At 36.6% G+C, this 18,466-nt stretch overlaps 1 protein-coding gene across 10 annotated transcripts in view; it reads right to left on the bottom strand.

The window, feature by feature from the left end:
• LOC150099238 (uncharacterized) overlaps window positions 1-18,466 on the bottom strand; it is an 825,097-nt gene that overhangs the window by 349,862 nt on the left and 456,769 nt on the right. For all 10 annotated transcript variants that reach the window (XM_090403353.1, XM_090403348.1, XM_090403355.1 and 7 more), the window contains one exon: window positions 15,725-15,748. In XM_090403353.1, coding sequence (XP_090259479.1) covers window positions 15,725-15,748 — 24 coding nt within the window. The remainder of the gene's footprint in view (window positions 1-15,724; window positions 15,749-18,466) is intronic.

Genomic DNA, 18,466 nt, shown 5'->3' with positions numbered 1-18,466 from the left:
GGATTGGAGATTGGCCTATCTGATAAGTATCAACAAGTTGTGTATGGGGGAGCAATATCCCAGAAGAGGAAAGTCAATAGTAGTGTGCCTCAGGGGGTCTGTTTTAAAGCCATTGCTGTTTAACCTATATGTTAGTGATATTGGGAAATATCTGAATGGGAATTACAGTTGAGCAGATGTTGTGGCCTTACAAGAAGACTTGAACAGACTGAGTGAATAGGCATGGGAAGAGGGATATCAGTTCAATGTTGCAAAATGTAAGGTTTTAAAATTTAGAAAACAAAGATAGGATGTAGAATTTACTCTTGGTGGGAATATATTGTTGGAAGTGTAGGAAATAAGACATCTTGGTGATGGTGGATAAGAATCTAAAATTTAGAGGACATATTACCAAAATTGTGAGGACAACAAATGAATTCTGGCAATGATGCAGAGGAATTGCAGAAGTAAGGAGATTCTGGTTTCCCTATATAAGACTCTGATTAGGCCACATATGGACTATTGTGGCCTAATCAGATATAGTTTCTGATCTCTGGAATGTTGAATATGAAGAAAGGTTGTGATGATGCAGTTTGCAGAGTCTAGTGGATAGCAGGAAGAGGGATGATATGAGATGATAGAGACATACAAATTGGTAAGTGATTGTTATAGGATTAACATTGAAGAGGTTTTTCATAAAATGGTGGGAGATTGGGGAAGAACAAAAGGTCAACTCCAGAAGCTGTATAAGGAGAGTGTGAATAAGGAAATGAGAAACAGGATTTTTGCATGGAGAGTTGTGAATGATTGGAATGCATTGCCTGAAAGCATGGTGTCTGCAGATAATTCAAACGTGTTTAAGGCATGGTGTGATGAGCGGTCTGTATGGCAAAAGGGACCCACTAGATAATTCTGCGACTCCATGGGGTCTTAGGATGATAATAATAAAATAATTAATGATAATAATAGTAATAATAATGTAATTTATTTTCAGTTTTGGAATGGCTCTACTGTAATATAAACAATGGTAATAACATCATTCACATACATTGCTCTAAATCATTAAATTTGATTCATGTCTACTTTTATATTATAAGTATTTCACAGTGATATATATATATATATATATATATATATATATATATATATATATATATATATATATATATATATATATATATATATATATATATATGTATGTATGACGATTCATTGACTCAGGTTGAAATACATATTGTAAAATAGAGTTGAATGACTTAAACCGAGAGTTAGGTAAAAAAAGGGAGTTTAATAGTAAAACACGACTAGTTTTGGCTTATAACAGCCTTCATCAGGTGACATTATAAAAGAAAAGAAAAAATACTAAACACTGAAGGTTAAAAAAACTATGAATAACATAGAGAGTCTCTATACATAATTAGCATGAAAACGTTGTAGTTGTATTTAAAGCTGTTCTTTCGTTTGTTGCATTGTTGGGAGAGTACGTGCTTGCAGCATCACGTGAACGCCAGTACATGATTACAGCTGAATGACTATCTGGGAGGTTGTAGCTCAAGTTATTATTTAGATGTTCAGGGTTGAGCATGATTTCCCTAGATTCTACGATTTTTCTCTCCAATTCATCATGGCAATGAAAGATGTTAGTAGATCTGTCCCAGCAGACTGTATGACTTGGGGTTTCATCATTAGGATCAGCCGAGAAAAGGATATGGCTTGATAAGGCACTGGCTCGCTGTCTCCTGTAAGCAATGTCCCTCATGTGTTCCTCCATACGTAATTCAATAGATTTGTCCATCTGGCCAAAATAAGGAATATCACAATCACACCATATTTTGTACACACTAGGATATTTAAGATGATGATGACAAGGTTTTGGGTGGCTTATTAAGGAGCGGATTTTTGGAAGTGGAGTGAACAAAGTTCTGATATTGTATTTTCTTTGAACCTTGGCTAATTTTGATAAAACTGAACTTATGTAAGGAATAGATATATTGCCTTTAAATGTATTTATTTTTTCTGTGTGATGACTAGGAGGATTAAGAAGGAATTTTTCAATAATTCTTTTAGAATATCCATTAAGTACGAAAGTAGTTTTGAGATAGTTGATTTCTTTTTGAAGTTCATTTGGGTCATCAAGAAGAGAGCAAGCTCTATGTCCCAAGGTAGAAATTATTCCAAGTTTTCAGGGAGGGGAGTGATGGGACTGACTATGAAGATATCTGTTGGTATGTGTAGGCTTTCTATAGATTGAAATTTTAAGTTTTCCAGAAGAGTGGGTCAGTTTTACATCTAGAAAAGGCAGGGAACTATCAGTTTCAAGCTCTGCTGTGAACTTTATACTTGGATGTCGACGACTGAGGTGTTCCAGGAAATCCATTAGGGAATCATGTCCATGGTCCAAATGAGGAAAATGTCATCCACAAAAAACGTTTCCAAACTTTAGGTGTTAAAGCAAAGGAAGAGATAGCCTTGGCTTCAAAATCCTCCAAGTAAATATTTGCAAGAAAAGGGGTTAAAGGATTACCCATCACCAGACCATTATTTTGCTTGTATATAGTATCTTGGAATCTAAAGTAACCGGACTTGATGCAATGGGTAAGTAAGGCTAACATTTTTTTGGATAACTTGTCTTTGAGTAATGTTATGACTTCATCTGTTGGGATATTAGTGAACAAGGAAATTATGTCGAAGCTAGCCATGATTTCATCTTCATTAACTGTCACATCCTTGTACGAAACAAAATTGATATATATATATATATATATATATATCAATAAAATAGACTTATAAATTATTCATTAAGGTGTATTTTACTTGAATAAATATTCAAGAAATACATAACAGTTTAAGAGCTATCCTGCTTCCGTATATGCTGAACATTAGCAGTATATACATCAACCTTGTATAGTGGGGTTTTGAACAGCATAGGTTTCCGAAAGTTTATTTTTCACTAGGTTAGACTATGATAAATTTAGTTTAATCCTTTATTCCAGTGAGAGCAAACAAAGTTTGTGCCTGAAAATATCTTTAGGACTGAATATAGTGTTGTACTACTTACCCATGTAAGATAGTACAACACTATATTCAGTCCTGAAGAAATTTTCAGGTGCAAACTTTGTTTGCTCTCACTGGGATAAAGGATTAAACAGAATTTATCATAGCATAGGTTTCCATAGCACAGTTTATAATTTTTAACAATTTTTGCAAATATTTCGGCTTCTCTGCCTGCAGGACCTGTACAACTGGAAGAGGAAAGTCAGTTGGTGTTATGGACATTAAAATCACCTAGGAGGATAATTTCTCTATTAGGATAATGGGACTGGAGGAAAATTTGAGGAGAGGAAATTAAAGAGCTCGGAGTGGTTGGTGGTATTTGGAGAGCGATAGAGACAGCAGATGAATTTTACTGAGTGGGGGAGGGATACTTTTAGCCAAAGAAGGTCAAAGTTGGGCAATTCTAGGTTAGGTGCTCTCTGGCAGGGTGTGTCAGAGCAGATATATTGTGCACACGCCACCCTTGGGTCGAAAGGAGTTAAATAGTGAAGAGTTTGGATAATTGAGATGAATGGTGCCAGGGGAAATTGAAATTTGAGTTTCAGTTAAGAAGAGTAGGTCAGGTTTGGTGGACTGTAGATGATAGTGAATGCTCTTAAGGTTGGAGTTGAGACCATGGATATTGGTGTAGTGGATATGCAAGGATCTATGGGGCATGGCTTTGACTGCAAGAGTCTTGCACGTTTCCTATGCAGGGCCAGCATACTGGTTTCCTTGGTGGCTACTAGTGGCATCACTTGGTTTTTGCACTAGTTTGGTTTGTTTGTAGTCTATGATCCAGCTGTTGTCTCCATTTTGGTGTTTTTCTTCTAGATGACTTTGGAGTTGGCGTCTTTGTTCCATTTGGTCAAATGTTAAGTCAGGTCAAGCATGTACATGCAATTGGGGGCAACTGTGTTACCTTCACCACCTTTGCAATATGTTCCCTAAATTTCAGGTTCCTATCAACCATCAACCCCAGATCTCTTGTCTCCCCTACTTCCTCCAGTATAACTCCTCCCATAGAGTATGCAGTGTCCCATCGATGTTTCCCAAACCTCGAGACCTTACATTTGCTGCATTAAACAGGCACACCCATTTATTTGCCCATCTATCTAGCTTATTCAAATCCTCTTGCAGGGCTACCACATCTGCACTATTACTAATAACCCTATGCAGCTTCACATCATCCGCAAACAACTGAATATCCCCTTGCAATCCACAGACAATGTCATTGATATAAAGGTTAAACAATATAGGTCCCAGTACTGAGCCCAGTGGAACCCCACTTATAACCTTCTGCCTCTTTGATATTGCTCCACCATACACAACTCTCTGATACCTATCAGACAGTCAATCCTGAATCCAGCTGACCAATCTGACATCCAGACCCATGTGCTGCAACTTAAATATCAGCTTATCATGTGGCACCCTGTCAAATGCCTTCGCTAAGTCTAAGAAAATGGCAGTATATGCCTTTCCCACATCTAATGTTTTTGTAACTTTATCATAAAAGACTAGCATATTGCTAAAACAAGAGCTCCCCTTCACAAATCCATGTTGACTCTCACAGATGACATTACCCTCATCTGCCCAATGCTGTATACAGTCCCTCACTACTTTCTCCAAGATCTTACTAACTACTGATGACACACAAACTGGTCTATAATTAGACACTTCCAATCTGCTACCGCCCTTATGCAATGCCACTATCTTACCTTCCTTCCATTCCATGGGCACCTTTCCCACAGCCAGGCTTTCATTGAAAAGCCAGGTCAAAGGCACTGTCAGTTCCCTAGCACATTCTTTCAAAACTCGTGGTGAAATACCATCCGGTCCCACAGCTTTACTGACATCCAGATTACTCAGTATTTGAAACACACTCTTCTCCTGTACCTCAAAACCTCGAACCTGCCCAATCCCTCTTAGCATTAAAACTGACTCCTCCAGGATGAAATACTCCAATAAAGTGTTCACTGAACGAATCCACTATGTCCTCTGCATCAGTCACTCTATTCCCATTTTTATCCCACAATATCATTCTTCCACAGTCATTTCTCCTCCTACTGGCCAGATATCTAAAAAATTCCCTAGGATTTTCTTTGGATCTTAGGGCCAATCTCCTCTCATATTCCAGTTTCGTCTTCCTTACCATACTATCTTCTGGCCTGTGTCTTATACTCTTAATGCATCTGCTCTTCACCTGTTTCCTTATATCTCTTCCATAGCCTCTTTTTCACATGCAATTCCTGTTTAATATTGTTTGTCATCCACTTTACTCCAAATTGTGTCCTCTTGTTCACTCAATTACCATTGAGTGAACAAGAGGTATGTGGTATATGCAATGGTAAGTGGTATACAACTTACCATTGCTGTTAACAAATATTCTTTCATAATTTCCCATGCACTAATGATATCCTGGCCTTCCAATTCCTCCCTCCATGAAACTTCCCCAAGTTGACGTCTTAGACTATTATAATCACCTGCCTTATAATTCCACATACGTTCCCTTCTTTTTGATACTCCTGCATGTCTATTCATTTTCCAAGTCAAAACCATATGGTCACTCTCTCCAACTGGTGGGAAAGATGTCATCTCAGTTATTATCAATTCTTCTGATGCTATAACCGAATCCAAAACTCTTGAACCTCTTGTTTCCTCTATGCCTAAGACATTTGTCCCTCAAGAATTCTAGAAATTCCATTCCCTTATTGCTACATGCATCTTCCTCTCCCATATCGGGGACTTTCACATCTGTTTTTTTAATTGAAAAATAACTGATATGAAGGACTATGGGTACTTACAAGTTGTGTAGAAGGAGCTGACTCCTTAGTACCCTCTATATTCTGTTTACTGGTTATTTTGCACAAAAAAAAAAACTTGCAATTACGATAAAATTCGGGAGCACAAGTTTAACGAAACTTATTCACATGCACCGCTTATCAGGAAGTTGATAAAGGATTAAACCAAGTATATAATTTCTTGGTATCTTTAATTTACACTCAAGTCTGCCTATCAACTTATTACATAGTAAGCTATCAAAAGCCTTTGCAAAGTCTTAAGTATTCTACTGTGTATCCATCGCCCACATCAAATGCTGCTGTCACTTTATTGTAATAAGTAAGTAAGTAGATTACTAAAACATCACCTTCCTTTAGCAAATCGGTGTGGTCTATCAAAGATAATACCACTGCTGTCAACCCAATTTTGAATCCTTATTCTCGCCAGTCTAAAAAATTTAAAACAACACCTGACACACAGTTTTGCCTATAATTTGATGCTTGAATTCTATCACCTCCTTTATCAAGAGGTAGAATCTTGCCTTCCTTCCACTTCACTGGAACTTGACCCAATGTAATCATTATTATTATTATTATCCAGGCCTCCATAGAGTCAAAAGACTCATTGTGGGAGGTCGTTCGTGGGAAACACAAAGTTTATCATACCATTCCTTGAACTCATTGACAGTTCTTGCTCTAACCACTCTCTCAAGCAATGCATTCTAGAGTTCAACCACCCTCCATGCAAAGAAACCACTCCTCACCCTCTTGCTCACAGTTTCCTTTTGTAACTTTCAGGGATGGCCCCTTCTCATCGCTCCTTCCTGCTGTTCCACCAAGTGAAAGAACTCCCCAATGTCTACCCTGTAACTGCTTCTCAACAGTTTAAAAGTCTCGATCATATCACCTCAACTTCTTCTATCCACCAAACTCTGCAGTCCACATTCTCTCAGTCGATCCTCAGAACTGATATTGTACAGTCCTGACCTGATCAATGTGGTCTGATCAGGGTCTTATACAACGGAATGATAACTCTTTTATCTCTGCAGGTCAGCGTCCTTCTCAGTATTGCAGCAATCCTCTGGGTTACCTTCATCAATTTTGCAATATGCTCCCTGAATTGCAGTTTTCTATCAATCATCACCCTAGATCACTATCCTATACACTACTAGGGTTTATAGCAACATCCAACAAAGTATTTCATTATATTCACCTCTATCTTACACCATACTGCCTCAAAACCACAACCACTATTTCTCCCTTGCATGGACATAACTCTTTTTCTATCATCCATAGCACTCCACCTCCTTTTTAACTCTTTCTATCTTCACAAAATACACCATACACTTCCATCTCTATTCCTGTCAGGATGTCATCCTCATCCAACCATGTTTCACTTATGCAAACAATTTTTGGATGAACGAACTCAATCAATGCAACCAATTAATTTCTCTTGTTTCTGATATTTCTAGCATTTGTAAATAAACATAACAGCTCATTCCTGGATCTACGAGGATGGTCTGAAAAGTTCTCGGCCTCGACCATAGATGATAACACTACTGGCAAGATTTTTTTTTTCAAAGTTGGTACATCTGCCATAAGAATCCATGTGAAATTGCAAGTCATTCTATCAAGTAGTTTGTTTCATACAGCTGTCTGAACCAAAAGTGTTGTCTGTATCCCTTGAAAATGAATAAAATTGAGTATTGTATGGTTATAAAATTCTTTGTAAAAGAAGGTTTAATGGCAAAAGAAATTCATTCAAAGTTCATAAAAGCTTATGGGCACTCTTCTGCTTTGTTTTCGACAATTAACAAATGGGATGCCAAATTTAAACATGGCTGTTCCAGTCTTGAAGATGATCCACGTGAAGGACATCCAAAAAGTGTAACAATACCAGAAATCTGATCAAGTGCATGATATGGTATTGGATGACCAGCGAGTCAAAGTCTGTGAAATTGTGAGACTATAGGCATTTTAAAAGAATGTGTAGGATATATTTTTACATTACATTATATTTTACATATATTTTACATAAGAATTGCAAATGAAAAAGCTTTGCGCAAGAAAGGTGCCATGCTTGCTCACAGCAGATCAAAAATGCACTTGCATGAAAATCTCTGAACAGTGCTTGGAGTGTTTTAACAAGAATAAAACTGATTTTGTGTCTCAATTTTTTACTATGGATGAGACTTGGATTCACCATTACATACCAGAATCAAAACAGCAGTCAAAACAGTGGACAGAAGCCGGTCGTTCAGTGCCAAAGAAGGGAAATTTTTTTATTATCTTGAAAGGGTAAAACAATAACCGGGGAATATTGTTCTGATCTTTTAACCAGACTAGATGAAAAATTTCGTGAGAAAAGACCCGGTTTGTAGAAAAAAAAAAAAAATCATCTTTCATCAGGACAATGCAGCTGCCCACAAAGGTGTTTTGGCAATGGGAAAATTATGGGATCTGTACTATGGATTTTTGGAACATCCACCCTATTCCCCAGATTTGGCTCTCTCTGACTTCTATCTCTTCCCAAAACTAAAACTCTTCCTCGCTGGTCGGCATTTTTCTTTGAATGAACAGGTGATTGCAGCTGTAGAGAGTTAATTTGCAGATCTTACTGAGAACCACTACAGAGATGGGATAATAAATGTATTAGTCTTAAGGGAGATTATGTTGAAAATTAAAATAATTTTGGAATTATAAATTCATTTTTTCATTGTTAGGCCGAGAACTTTTCAGACCACCCTAGTATAACAAAACAACTACCTTTCTTAGATATTTTAATTAAGAAGTAAATTAATGACCATTATAAACCTATCAGTTTACAGGAAAACTACGAATACAGGTCGCTATCTACGTAGTACACATGTTAAAGAAAAGAGCTGTCCGCATCACAACAGATAATAAGGACCTTCAAGATGAGTTAACATTGAGATCTAATAATCTTTACTTGAACGGCTACCCATGAAGACTCATCAACAAACTCCTTTTCTCTGAACCACAAAGAGAGCAAGAGGATACTCAATATATCAAAACTATCGCAATTCCGTATGTGAGTGGCATCTCCAACAAGCTCGCTAATCTCCTCAAACCACATAAAATAAGAGTGACATTCAAACCTATAGAAACAATTCGTAAACTACTGAGATTTCCAAAAGACAGCCATCCTTTCTATAAATATGCTGGAGTTTACAATATTCCATGCTTATGTGGTTCAAGTTACATCGAGCAGACATCAAGAAGCCTTGAAATTAGACAGAAGGAGCACATTGGTTACGTCAAAAACAACAGACAAGACATATCAGGCCTGTCATCTCATTTTTCTATAACTAACCATGTCATTGAGTGGGATAAAAGCTGTTCCCCTTACACAGAAGAAGACTACCACTCCCGAATGTTTAAAGAAGCAGCTACAGTCGCTCACTCTGTTGATAACCTTAACAGGAACCAAGATTTAATACTCCCAGAGATATGGAAAACCCTAATTAGATATCTTAACACACAGGAAATGAACTTCAAGGCGACCTACAGAACATTCCTTAGCAAACTAGTTAATCATGTACACGCGATACGTGTATCACTCACGTTCAATGGTATTTCAGTTTGCAACTATAATCGTTAGAATTTTACAGTTTTCATATTTGTGTAATGTTTTTTAACCTAAATGCTTGTACCCTGAAGATGCCAACAGCTAAAGTTTGGTGACACTCACTTAGGTTAAAAAACATTACACAAATATGAAAACTGTAAAATTCTAACGATTATAGTTGCAAACTGAAATACCATTTCAGTTTGCAACTATAATCGTTATAGAGAAAGTTTATTGCTAAGTATATATCAAAATTTTTTATCAGATACTTACAGATCCTCCTGAATGAACTGACAATTCAAATAGATAGAATAACAACAATGGATTTCAAAAGAACAGCTCAGTGCTAGAGTGGTATAGCATAGTAGATACAAGTAGGGATAAGGAAGTTGTAATTCCTCTTTACAAGGCCTTAATATGCTCACATCTGGACTACTGTGCTCAAGTCTGGTCCCATGGGATTCTTGGGATGTGTAAGCGGTGGAGAGGAATCACAGGAGAGTGACCAAGATGATGAGTGGCCTGTGGAATGTGTCCTGTGAGGATAGATTGAAGGTGTGTGGATTGCAAAAGTTGGTTGATAGGAGAAAAAGAGGGGATATGATAGAAATATTTAAGTTGCTTAAAAGGTTTTATAGGATATGTGCAGGGGATATGTTTCAGCATTTGGCTAAAGGGACCAGAACAAGGGAAATTGAATCTCCAGCAATGAGTCTTCAGACTCCATGGAGGTGCCCGTATAATAATAATAATAATAATAATAATAATAATAATAATAATATAATATTGATAGTGATACATATATATATGATTAAAACAGTGATTGTTTACAATTAATACATATCAGACTTTCCCAAATTATAAGGAAGAAAACACTGTCATTCTTGTTAGTTTGGGTGATGTAGTAGTAGTAGTAGTGCTTTAGAAGCTCAAATTTGAAATGGCATGGATACTGTAGTGCATGTCGACTCCATGCTCCAGTAGGCCATACCTTTAATATTTTTTTATAGACAATGTAAGAGTGATGTTCTTGCAGTCTCTTCTCAACCAAATCCTGCTTGTCCAAAGTATGAGAGAATATAATTATAAGAAACCTATAAACACCTGGGAGGGAAAGAGGAGAATGTTTATCCTTCATGAAAGACATGGCAGAAAGTTTATTGATAAGAAAAAAAGTTGGCATTTATTTTTAGGATACTTGAAATTGGTTAAGAGATTCCAACAATATAAGGCATGAAGGACTATGTACAAAACCGGAGTTCCTAAAAACAGACAGACTTGCATGCATTTATAATACACTGTATCATTTTTGAGATAAAGTCATTCCACTGCATAATTTGGATAGTATCAGGTTCTATTTTAAGATCATAAAGGTTGAAACAGACAATGTATGCTCTGTTAAGAAGAGTTCAGATGATACTTTTTGAGGTTTATGATACACTTTCATTCCATCCTTTTCTTTCTCCACAGTGAGTGTCATACAAATACATAAAGTCTTCTAGATGCTTCAGCTAGTAATTTGCTATGTAAAGGGACAGAGGACTCACCCATGGTGAGGTGATACTTTTGTCCTATTTTAAATTTTGTTTTTACAAATAAAGTGGCACCCTGAATGGTTGACAAAATTAAATAGTTTCACTATGCCTGGAGGAAGTACATGTGACAACAACTGAAAGGTTTCAGCCAGGTGAAGCATTAGTATAGAGTGAAGGATATAAAATTAGCATTCCTGAAATCCTCCTAACCTGCCCTCTGTTTGATATACTAGCAACTTCAGTATATTGTAAATCTAATCTTGTATATATCACAGGCTGATATATACAACAAGACTTGGAACACCATCTATTTCAAAAAACAAGCATCAACAAAATTTTTCTTAATAGAATGCATGTCATCTGCTCCAACCCAAATGATCTTAAACTAGAAATGGAGCAGCAGAATTTCTTCATCCCAAAGAATATCCATCATATCATGTATTATTCATAAATATATATATATATATATATATATGTGTGTGTGTGTGTGTGCCAATGTGCTACTACATCATCCTAACTATAACAGGAGTAACTAGGTTTCCATACCTAAAATTTAGAAAAATCTGATATCAAACAGTAATGTTTTTTTTTTTCTTTTATTTTTTAATCATACATATGTATCAATGTTATATCTAGTGTAATATACCACTCTAGCATGTAACTCATATTTCTTTTGAATTTTGAATTTGTTATTCTACTTTTTTTTTTTTTCTGAAAGTTAACTGAGGATGATCTGTAAGTTTCACATTGAAATATCTGGTTATATACTTAATAAGATAGACATGAAAGAGAAAAATAGTGACAATGGCTATCAGGCAATGTGGTGTTAGATGGAGGCTGACAGGAAGACATATTCAGTTGGATGTTGCTATAGGCCAGGGATGTGGAGGGTGGTGATGAAGAAATGTGTAAACAACTTGGATTAGTGAACAAAGGAAAGGTAATTATTATGGCAGTATAGATTGGAATGAAGAGACAGAATTTGGGAAATTAATTTCTAGGGTTCTTGAGAGATAGCTATCTCAGGAAGCACATAAATGAGGGCATGCAAAGATCGAGAGTTTTAGATCTGATCATTTCATCAAAGGATTTTATTGTGAGTGGGGTTTCACTCTTTCTTCCAGTTGGCGAGAGTGATCATGTAGTGATCAGCTAGGTTGTGGCAAGCCATATTCAAACTTCTGTGATGAAAGGATATATGTGGAAGTACAAGGCTGGTGATTATGACATGCTTAGAAGACACCTTGAAGCTATAGCATGGAATGAGGAGTTGAGCAGTAAGGAAATAAATGCTGCATGGGAACTGACAAAGAAATACATAACAACATCAATGTGTGAATGTATTCCGAAGGCAAAAAGGCTGAATAAGGTCAGCCTTTTTGCCTTCAGAATACATTCACACATTGATGTTGTTATAATAAAATGGATGAATGAGGGGCTTAAGCATGAAATCTGAAGGAAAAGGCACTTTGGAGGCAGTACAAGATGAATAATGGTAATAATCAGTTACATGAAGAGTATAATGAACAAGCCAGGAGAGTAACTCACTTAGTAAGGATAACAAAAGTGCAGTATGAGTAGAAATTGGTAAATCAGGCAAAGAAAAATCCTAGAGAGTTTTTTAGATAGTAGCAAGTAGAAGGAAGAATGATTATGGTAAGATAATGTTAATGAATGAAAATTATAGAATGGTAACTGCTGCAGAAGACACTATTGAGGTATTCAGTGATCAATTTATAAAGGTGTTTCATCCTCATGGAATCATGAGGAACTCGAGTGTAGAGGACAGGAGAGGATGACTTAATTGTGAGTGAGCAGGAGATATTTGAGGAAATAAATAACCATGATGTCAATAAGGTGATAGGATTTGATGACATATCACCATGTGTCTTAAGGGAATGTTCCTGGGAATTGGCAGTAACACTGGCATGCCTATTTAATTATAGTCCTACAACACTACTGCCACAGCTTTCAAGGGAGCGGAAAGAAGGTAAAAGTGTTCCACGGCATAAAGGTGGTGGTGATAAGGCTGTGGCTACAGATTATAGGCCAATATATATCTGGAGTTGTGGTAAATGATGTGAAGTCATTAGCCTCTATATACGAGTTGTCAAGTTTTAAAGTTACTTCATGTACAAACTTTGTTTGCTTACGCTTGATAAAGAATTAAACCAAGAACATAATTTCTTGGCATCTTTAATTTATAGTATAAGCAAGTCGAAAAACTTTCAACATCTATCTCTAGTCCAGAGTATTTTAGTAATAAGATCGGACACCTTTTAGCTACTTGTATATGGAAATATGACTTCTGCTTTACTTCAACCTTGGTATCACTGGTTTTGTGATCATCCAATACCCTTGGAGGGTAATGGATGGCAATGCTGTGCTAATGAAGTTCTAACTGAGGCTCGGCCATTGCTGTTACCCTCCTGCCATGATCAGAGCTTTAATAGCTCAATAACACCTTATCCCTACACTGTCCTCTACAGATAACGGGGAAGATGAAAAGCATTCTTGCTTCGCCCCTTTAAGCCAGTCCTTATAAGGATAAGGACTTGGTATCACTTCTTAGTCTGGCTCCCAATTATGAAACCTTAAGACTACTCTAGGCCTATGATGAGCACCCCTTTACTATTTCAACTCAAGAAAGGTTGAAACTGCTCTGAGTAGCAACCCTTTTCATAATGCATACTATTCTACATGTCTAAGAATATGTGCTTTGCATTATGGAATACCGAGGCAAGTGATATGAACTCTTTTGGTAAGGGGTTGTTATAGGATCAATGGTAGAGAAGTTCTACAGAGAATAGTGGGAGATCAGGGGAGAACCAGAGGTCATCCCTGGAAACTGCATAAAGAGGGTGTGAGTAGTCTCACACCCTCTTTATACAGTTTATTTAAGATGTCAAGAATAAAATTATATTCTTGACATCTTAAATTAAAGATGTCAAGAATATAATTTCTTGACATCTTTAATTTAAGATAGAGTTATTTATACTGAATTAAACACTTAAGTCTGAAATCAGTAATAGCATTTCCAAAGGATGAATCTAATTAGCATTCAGCATTAAGAAAAGATTAACACAAGAATCATTAGGAAATCTAGTAATTTCTTAAAGCACCTTCATATATTACTACAACTGCAATGCTTGTGGAATTTTGATTTGACTAGGTGTATGATCTTCTTGATGAACTGCATGATAACGCAATTGGAAGAACGACGGTACATCATGCTCTTCAATTGGAAAAAGCCTAAGTTCGAGTCTCGTCATGTTGGGAGGAATCTTTATATGGATTTTTTCAATCGAAGGTGAGTTAGCCGATCTCATACGGAGGTAGCAGGATTTTTTCTCCCGGAAGCTCAGATTTTTCATCCCGCATACAGACAAATCGCCCCTTCAGAACACACGCAATTTACAGATAAAAAATACTAGTTGTGGTGGTGGTAGTGGGCAGTAGATGCTGTTGATGGAGCCGATTGGTAGCAGAGGTTCGGTGTAGTTGTGGAGACAGTTGTCTCCACAACTACACCGAACAGTCCTCCTCTACGCGGGAGGAACAACAACTACAGTCCTCCTGCGAAGACTCATCGCAGGAGGACATCTATAGTAGATGTCCTCCCGCGATGAGTCTTCGGACTCCTTGGAGGTGTCACGAATAATAATAATAATAATAAAGTTCATGCAGTTGATAGCTATAGCATTCTAAAATTTCAAAGAACAACCTTGAAGGGATTTCATAAATAAAGAAATGAAGTCAAGTACTGTAAATCAATTATTATTATTATTATACGTGCACCTCCATGGAATCTGAAGACTCATAGATACAATCTATCATACCTCTTCTTGAACCCATTAACAGACAAAGCTAAATAGGATTAACATTCTTTGTTCTAGTTTCACCTTGTGACTATGCTGATACACTGATGAACGATTAGTTTCTGGTCGAAATATTTGCAATAACAAAAATTATTATTTTTGTGAATATGTGTATCTAATAAAGCTTTCAGTTTGATTTGAAAGGTTTACATATGTTGTAGTGGTATCCCTCTACAACATATTCACAACATATTAAGCACCTACGTAGCACAACTGGAAGAATGACGGTACATTACGACCTTCGATTGGAATAGGCCTAAGTTCAATTCTCGTTGCGACGGGAGGAATCTTTATGTGGACGGTTTTCAATTGAAGGTGAGTTAGCCGATCTCATACGGAGGTAGAGGGTTTTTTCTCCTGGAATTTTTCATCAGACATTTACTCAGGTTTTTCATCCCTCATACAGACAAATCAGCCCTTCAAAACACATGCAATTTACAGACAAAAAAAAAAATACTAGTTGTGGTGGTGGAGGATGACGGTAGATGGAGATGATTAGTAGTAGAGGTTCAGTAGGTGTATAATAGTAGGTGTCCTCTTGCGATGAGTCTTCGGACTCCTCGCAGGTGTCACGAATAATAGTAATAATAATAATATGTTGTAGAGGATACCACACTCAAGCTGATCTATACAGAGATTGTTATAATGATGATTGTAAACTTACAGTACATTAGTACTGTGTGAACAAAGGTTTTTATTTATGTCTTTGTTTATATAATCTGAAACTCTGTTCAGCTATATGTACAAGCAGGACATCACATTATCTCATTGTTAATGAGAACATACAAAATCTTTAATCACTTTAGCTAAACTGTAAGAGGCTTATATAGGAAATTAAATTGTCTGCATCAAAATAATTCTATAGATCATTAAATAAATTTTATAAAATTTGATATTAAATAAGAATGGAAATGAAATACAGCAGCTCACCTGCTTTCGGTATCTGAGTGGAAACTATTTGGGGGAAAAAAATCTTAAAATACATATGTGGAATACATCAGAAATCTCATTAAAAAAATTTAGCAGTAGTGAGTTGTGAAAATTAATTGAATTTCATAAATGTTTTAAGCTAGTCAATTACAAATAGAAAATTCATTTTAAATGTCTATGGCACTAATACAATGGATATATAAAAATACTTATAGGAAAACTTATAAAGATAAATTGCGATTAGGTAAAGGTATTTATAAGTGTTTATTCTTAGAATTAAAAGAAATCAATCAGGCAGTGGTTAATATACTCGCAAAATATTCACTATTAGTTCATTAATTAGATTAGCTCTTCCCTGTATATATTATTATTCCAAAGGCTCATCATGGAAGGTCCCTCTGTTTATACACACGGTTCATCATACGATGCCTTAAATACATTTAAATTCTCTGCATACACCACATTCCAATAATTCACAACTCTCCATCCAAAAAACCTGCTTCTCACTCCCATGATCACACCCTCCTTATACAGTTTTCAGGAATGACTTCTTGTTCTTTCCCATCTCCCACCATTTTATGAAAAATCTCTTCTGTTAATCCTATAACAACCCCTTACTAATTTGTACATCTCTATCATATCACTCCTTTCCTCCTATCTACTAGACTCTGTAAACTGCATCTTCTCAAGCTTTCTTCATACTCAACATTTCAGAGACCAGAAACTACCTTAGTCGATTGCCTCTGGACCCTTTCCAATATCTATTTCATCCTTTTGTAAAACAGATGACTAAATCTGTGCACACAGTAGTCTATATGTGGCCTAATAGAGCCTTATACAATGGAACCAGAATCTCCTTACTTCTACGTCAGTGTCTTCTGCATCATTCCCAGAATTCATTGGGATGATGGTGGATAAGGATCTGAAATTTAGAGGATATATTGTGAAAATTGTGAGGATAACGCAATTAATTCTGTGAATGATGCACCTTATTTTCTCCAGCACCAACAGCATATCTCCACTAAGTATAAATTCTATATCCCATCTTTGTTTTCCAAATTTTAATACCTTATATTTCGAAACATTGAACTGCTATCCCTACTCCTGTGCCAATTCACTCAGTCTATTCAAGTCTTGTAAGACCACAACATCTGCTCTACTCTTCATAGTTCTTGCCAACTTTGCATTATCTATAACAAACTGAATATCCCCGTTCATATCTTCCCCAATATCATTAATATACAGGATAAACAGCATTGGCCCTAAAACAGACACGTGAAGCACACCATGGTGACTTTCCTCTTCTAGGATATTTCTCTTTCATACACAACCTTTGCTGACATCTATCAGATAGCTAATCTCCAAACTGATGCACTAGTTTTATATCCAACCCCATCCACTTCAGTTTGACTATCAACATATCATGTGGTAATCTATCAAAAGCATTTGCAAAATCTGAGTATACTACTGTGTATCCATCTCCCTTGTCCAATGCAACTGTCACCTTATTATAATTAAGTAAGCAGATTACTAAAACATGACCTTCCTTTAGCAAATCACAGATTTGCTAAAGGAAGGTCAATTCTTTTTGATGAGCTGTTCATCAAAAAGAATACCACTTCATCAACAAAATTCTGGATCCTGGTTCTCACTATCCTCTCCAACACTTTAACCACAGCATGTGACACACACATTGACTTGATCTGATGCTTGAGTCCTGTTACCTCCCTCATGAAAGATGTTGATTCCTCAGTTATTCAATGAGTTACTAAATGTACACAGCGTCTGTTTATTATTGGTTAGTTATTTATATTTTCCAAACAAATCTCTTTCCCTCGGGGTATTTAATGGTCAAAGCTATATAACTGAGAGGAGACCTCCACATAGCCTTTAAAGGAATGAGGAGGACCGAGATCAAGCTTCTGACCTAATGTCCAATCCCACCTTCTCGTGGTGCACCCTGTTAGGTATCTAGCTGGATACTGAATGAATAAGGATGGACTGACAATTTGGGATTTAGCCGACCAAATTGTATTCTTATTGGTTAAACCAAAATAAAAAATGATGGTACAACATGACAGAATTTCATGCTGGCTGGGGCATCGCCCGTTTAAGGCCCCCGTTGTTTTCGCCAGGGAACCAGGGCAAACAGTGAAAAGTCAGCTACTGGAACAAATACTAAAACCCACCCCAACTCAACCTCACCAGAGTTCAAGATCGGTACTATCAACATAAGAAGCCTGAATAGCAAAAGAAATGGAGCTAGCTGAGGAATTGGATAAGTGCCACATCAACATAATAGGAGTGACTGAAACAAAAAAGGCAAAAACTGGTGAGATCTTTCTGAACAATAAATACAAAATGTTATATTCAGGCAATAACAATCAAGGAAAAGAAGGAGTAGCCATAGTACTCAACACTAAATACGAGGCTAATCTTCTTGAATGGCATGCCGTCTCAAGTAGAGTGATGTGGGCAAATATGAGAATGGGGAACTGGAAAATACAAAATGTTATATTCAGGCAATAACAATCAAGAAAAAGAAGATGTAGCCATAGTATTCAACACTAAATACGAGGCTAATCTTCTTGAATGACAGGCAGTCTCAAGTAGAGTGATGTGGGCAAATATGAGAATGGGGAACTGGAAAATACAAAATGTTATATTCAGGCAATAACAATCAAGGAAAAGAAGGACTAGCCATAGTATTCAACACAAAATACGAGGCTAATCTTCTTGAAT

The sequence above is a fragment of the Typopeltis vanoorti genome, chromosome 14 (genome assembly GCF_054136105.1).
Source record: "Typopeltis vanoorti isolate ZY-2024b chromosome 14, IOZ_Tvanoo_1.0, whole genome shotgun sequence".
In the NCBI taxonomy this organism is placed as follows: Eukaryota; Metazoa; Arthropoda; class Arachnida; order Uropygi; family Thelyphonidae; genus Typopeltis; species Typopeltis vanoorti.
This window is presented reverse-complemented; position numbering and strand designations above follow the sequence as displayed.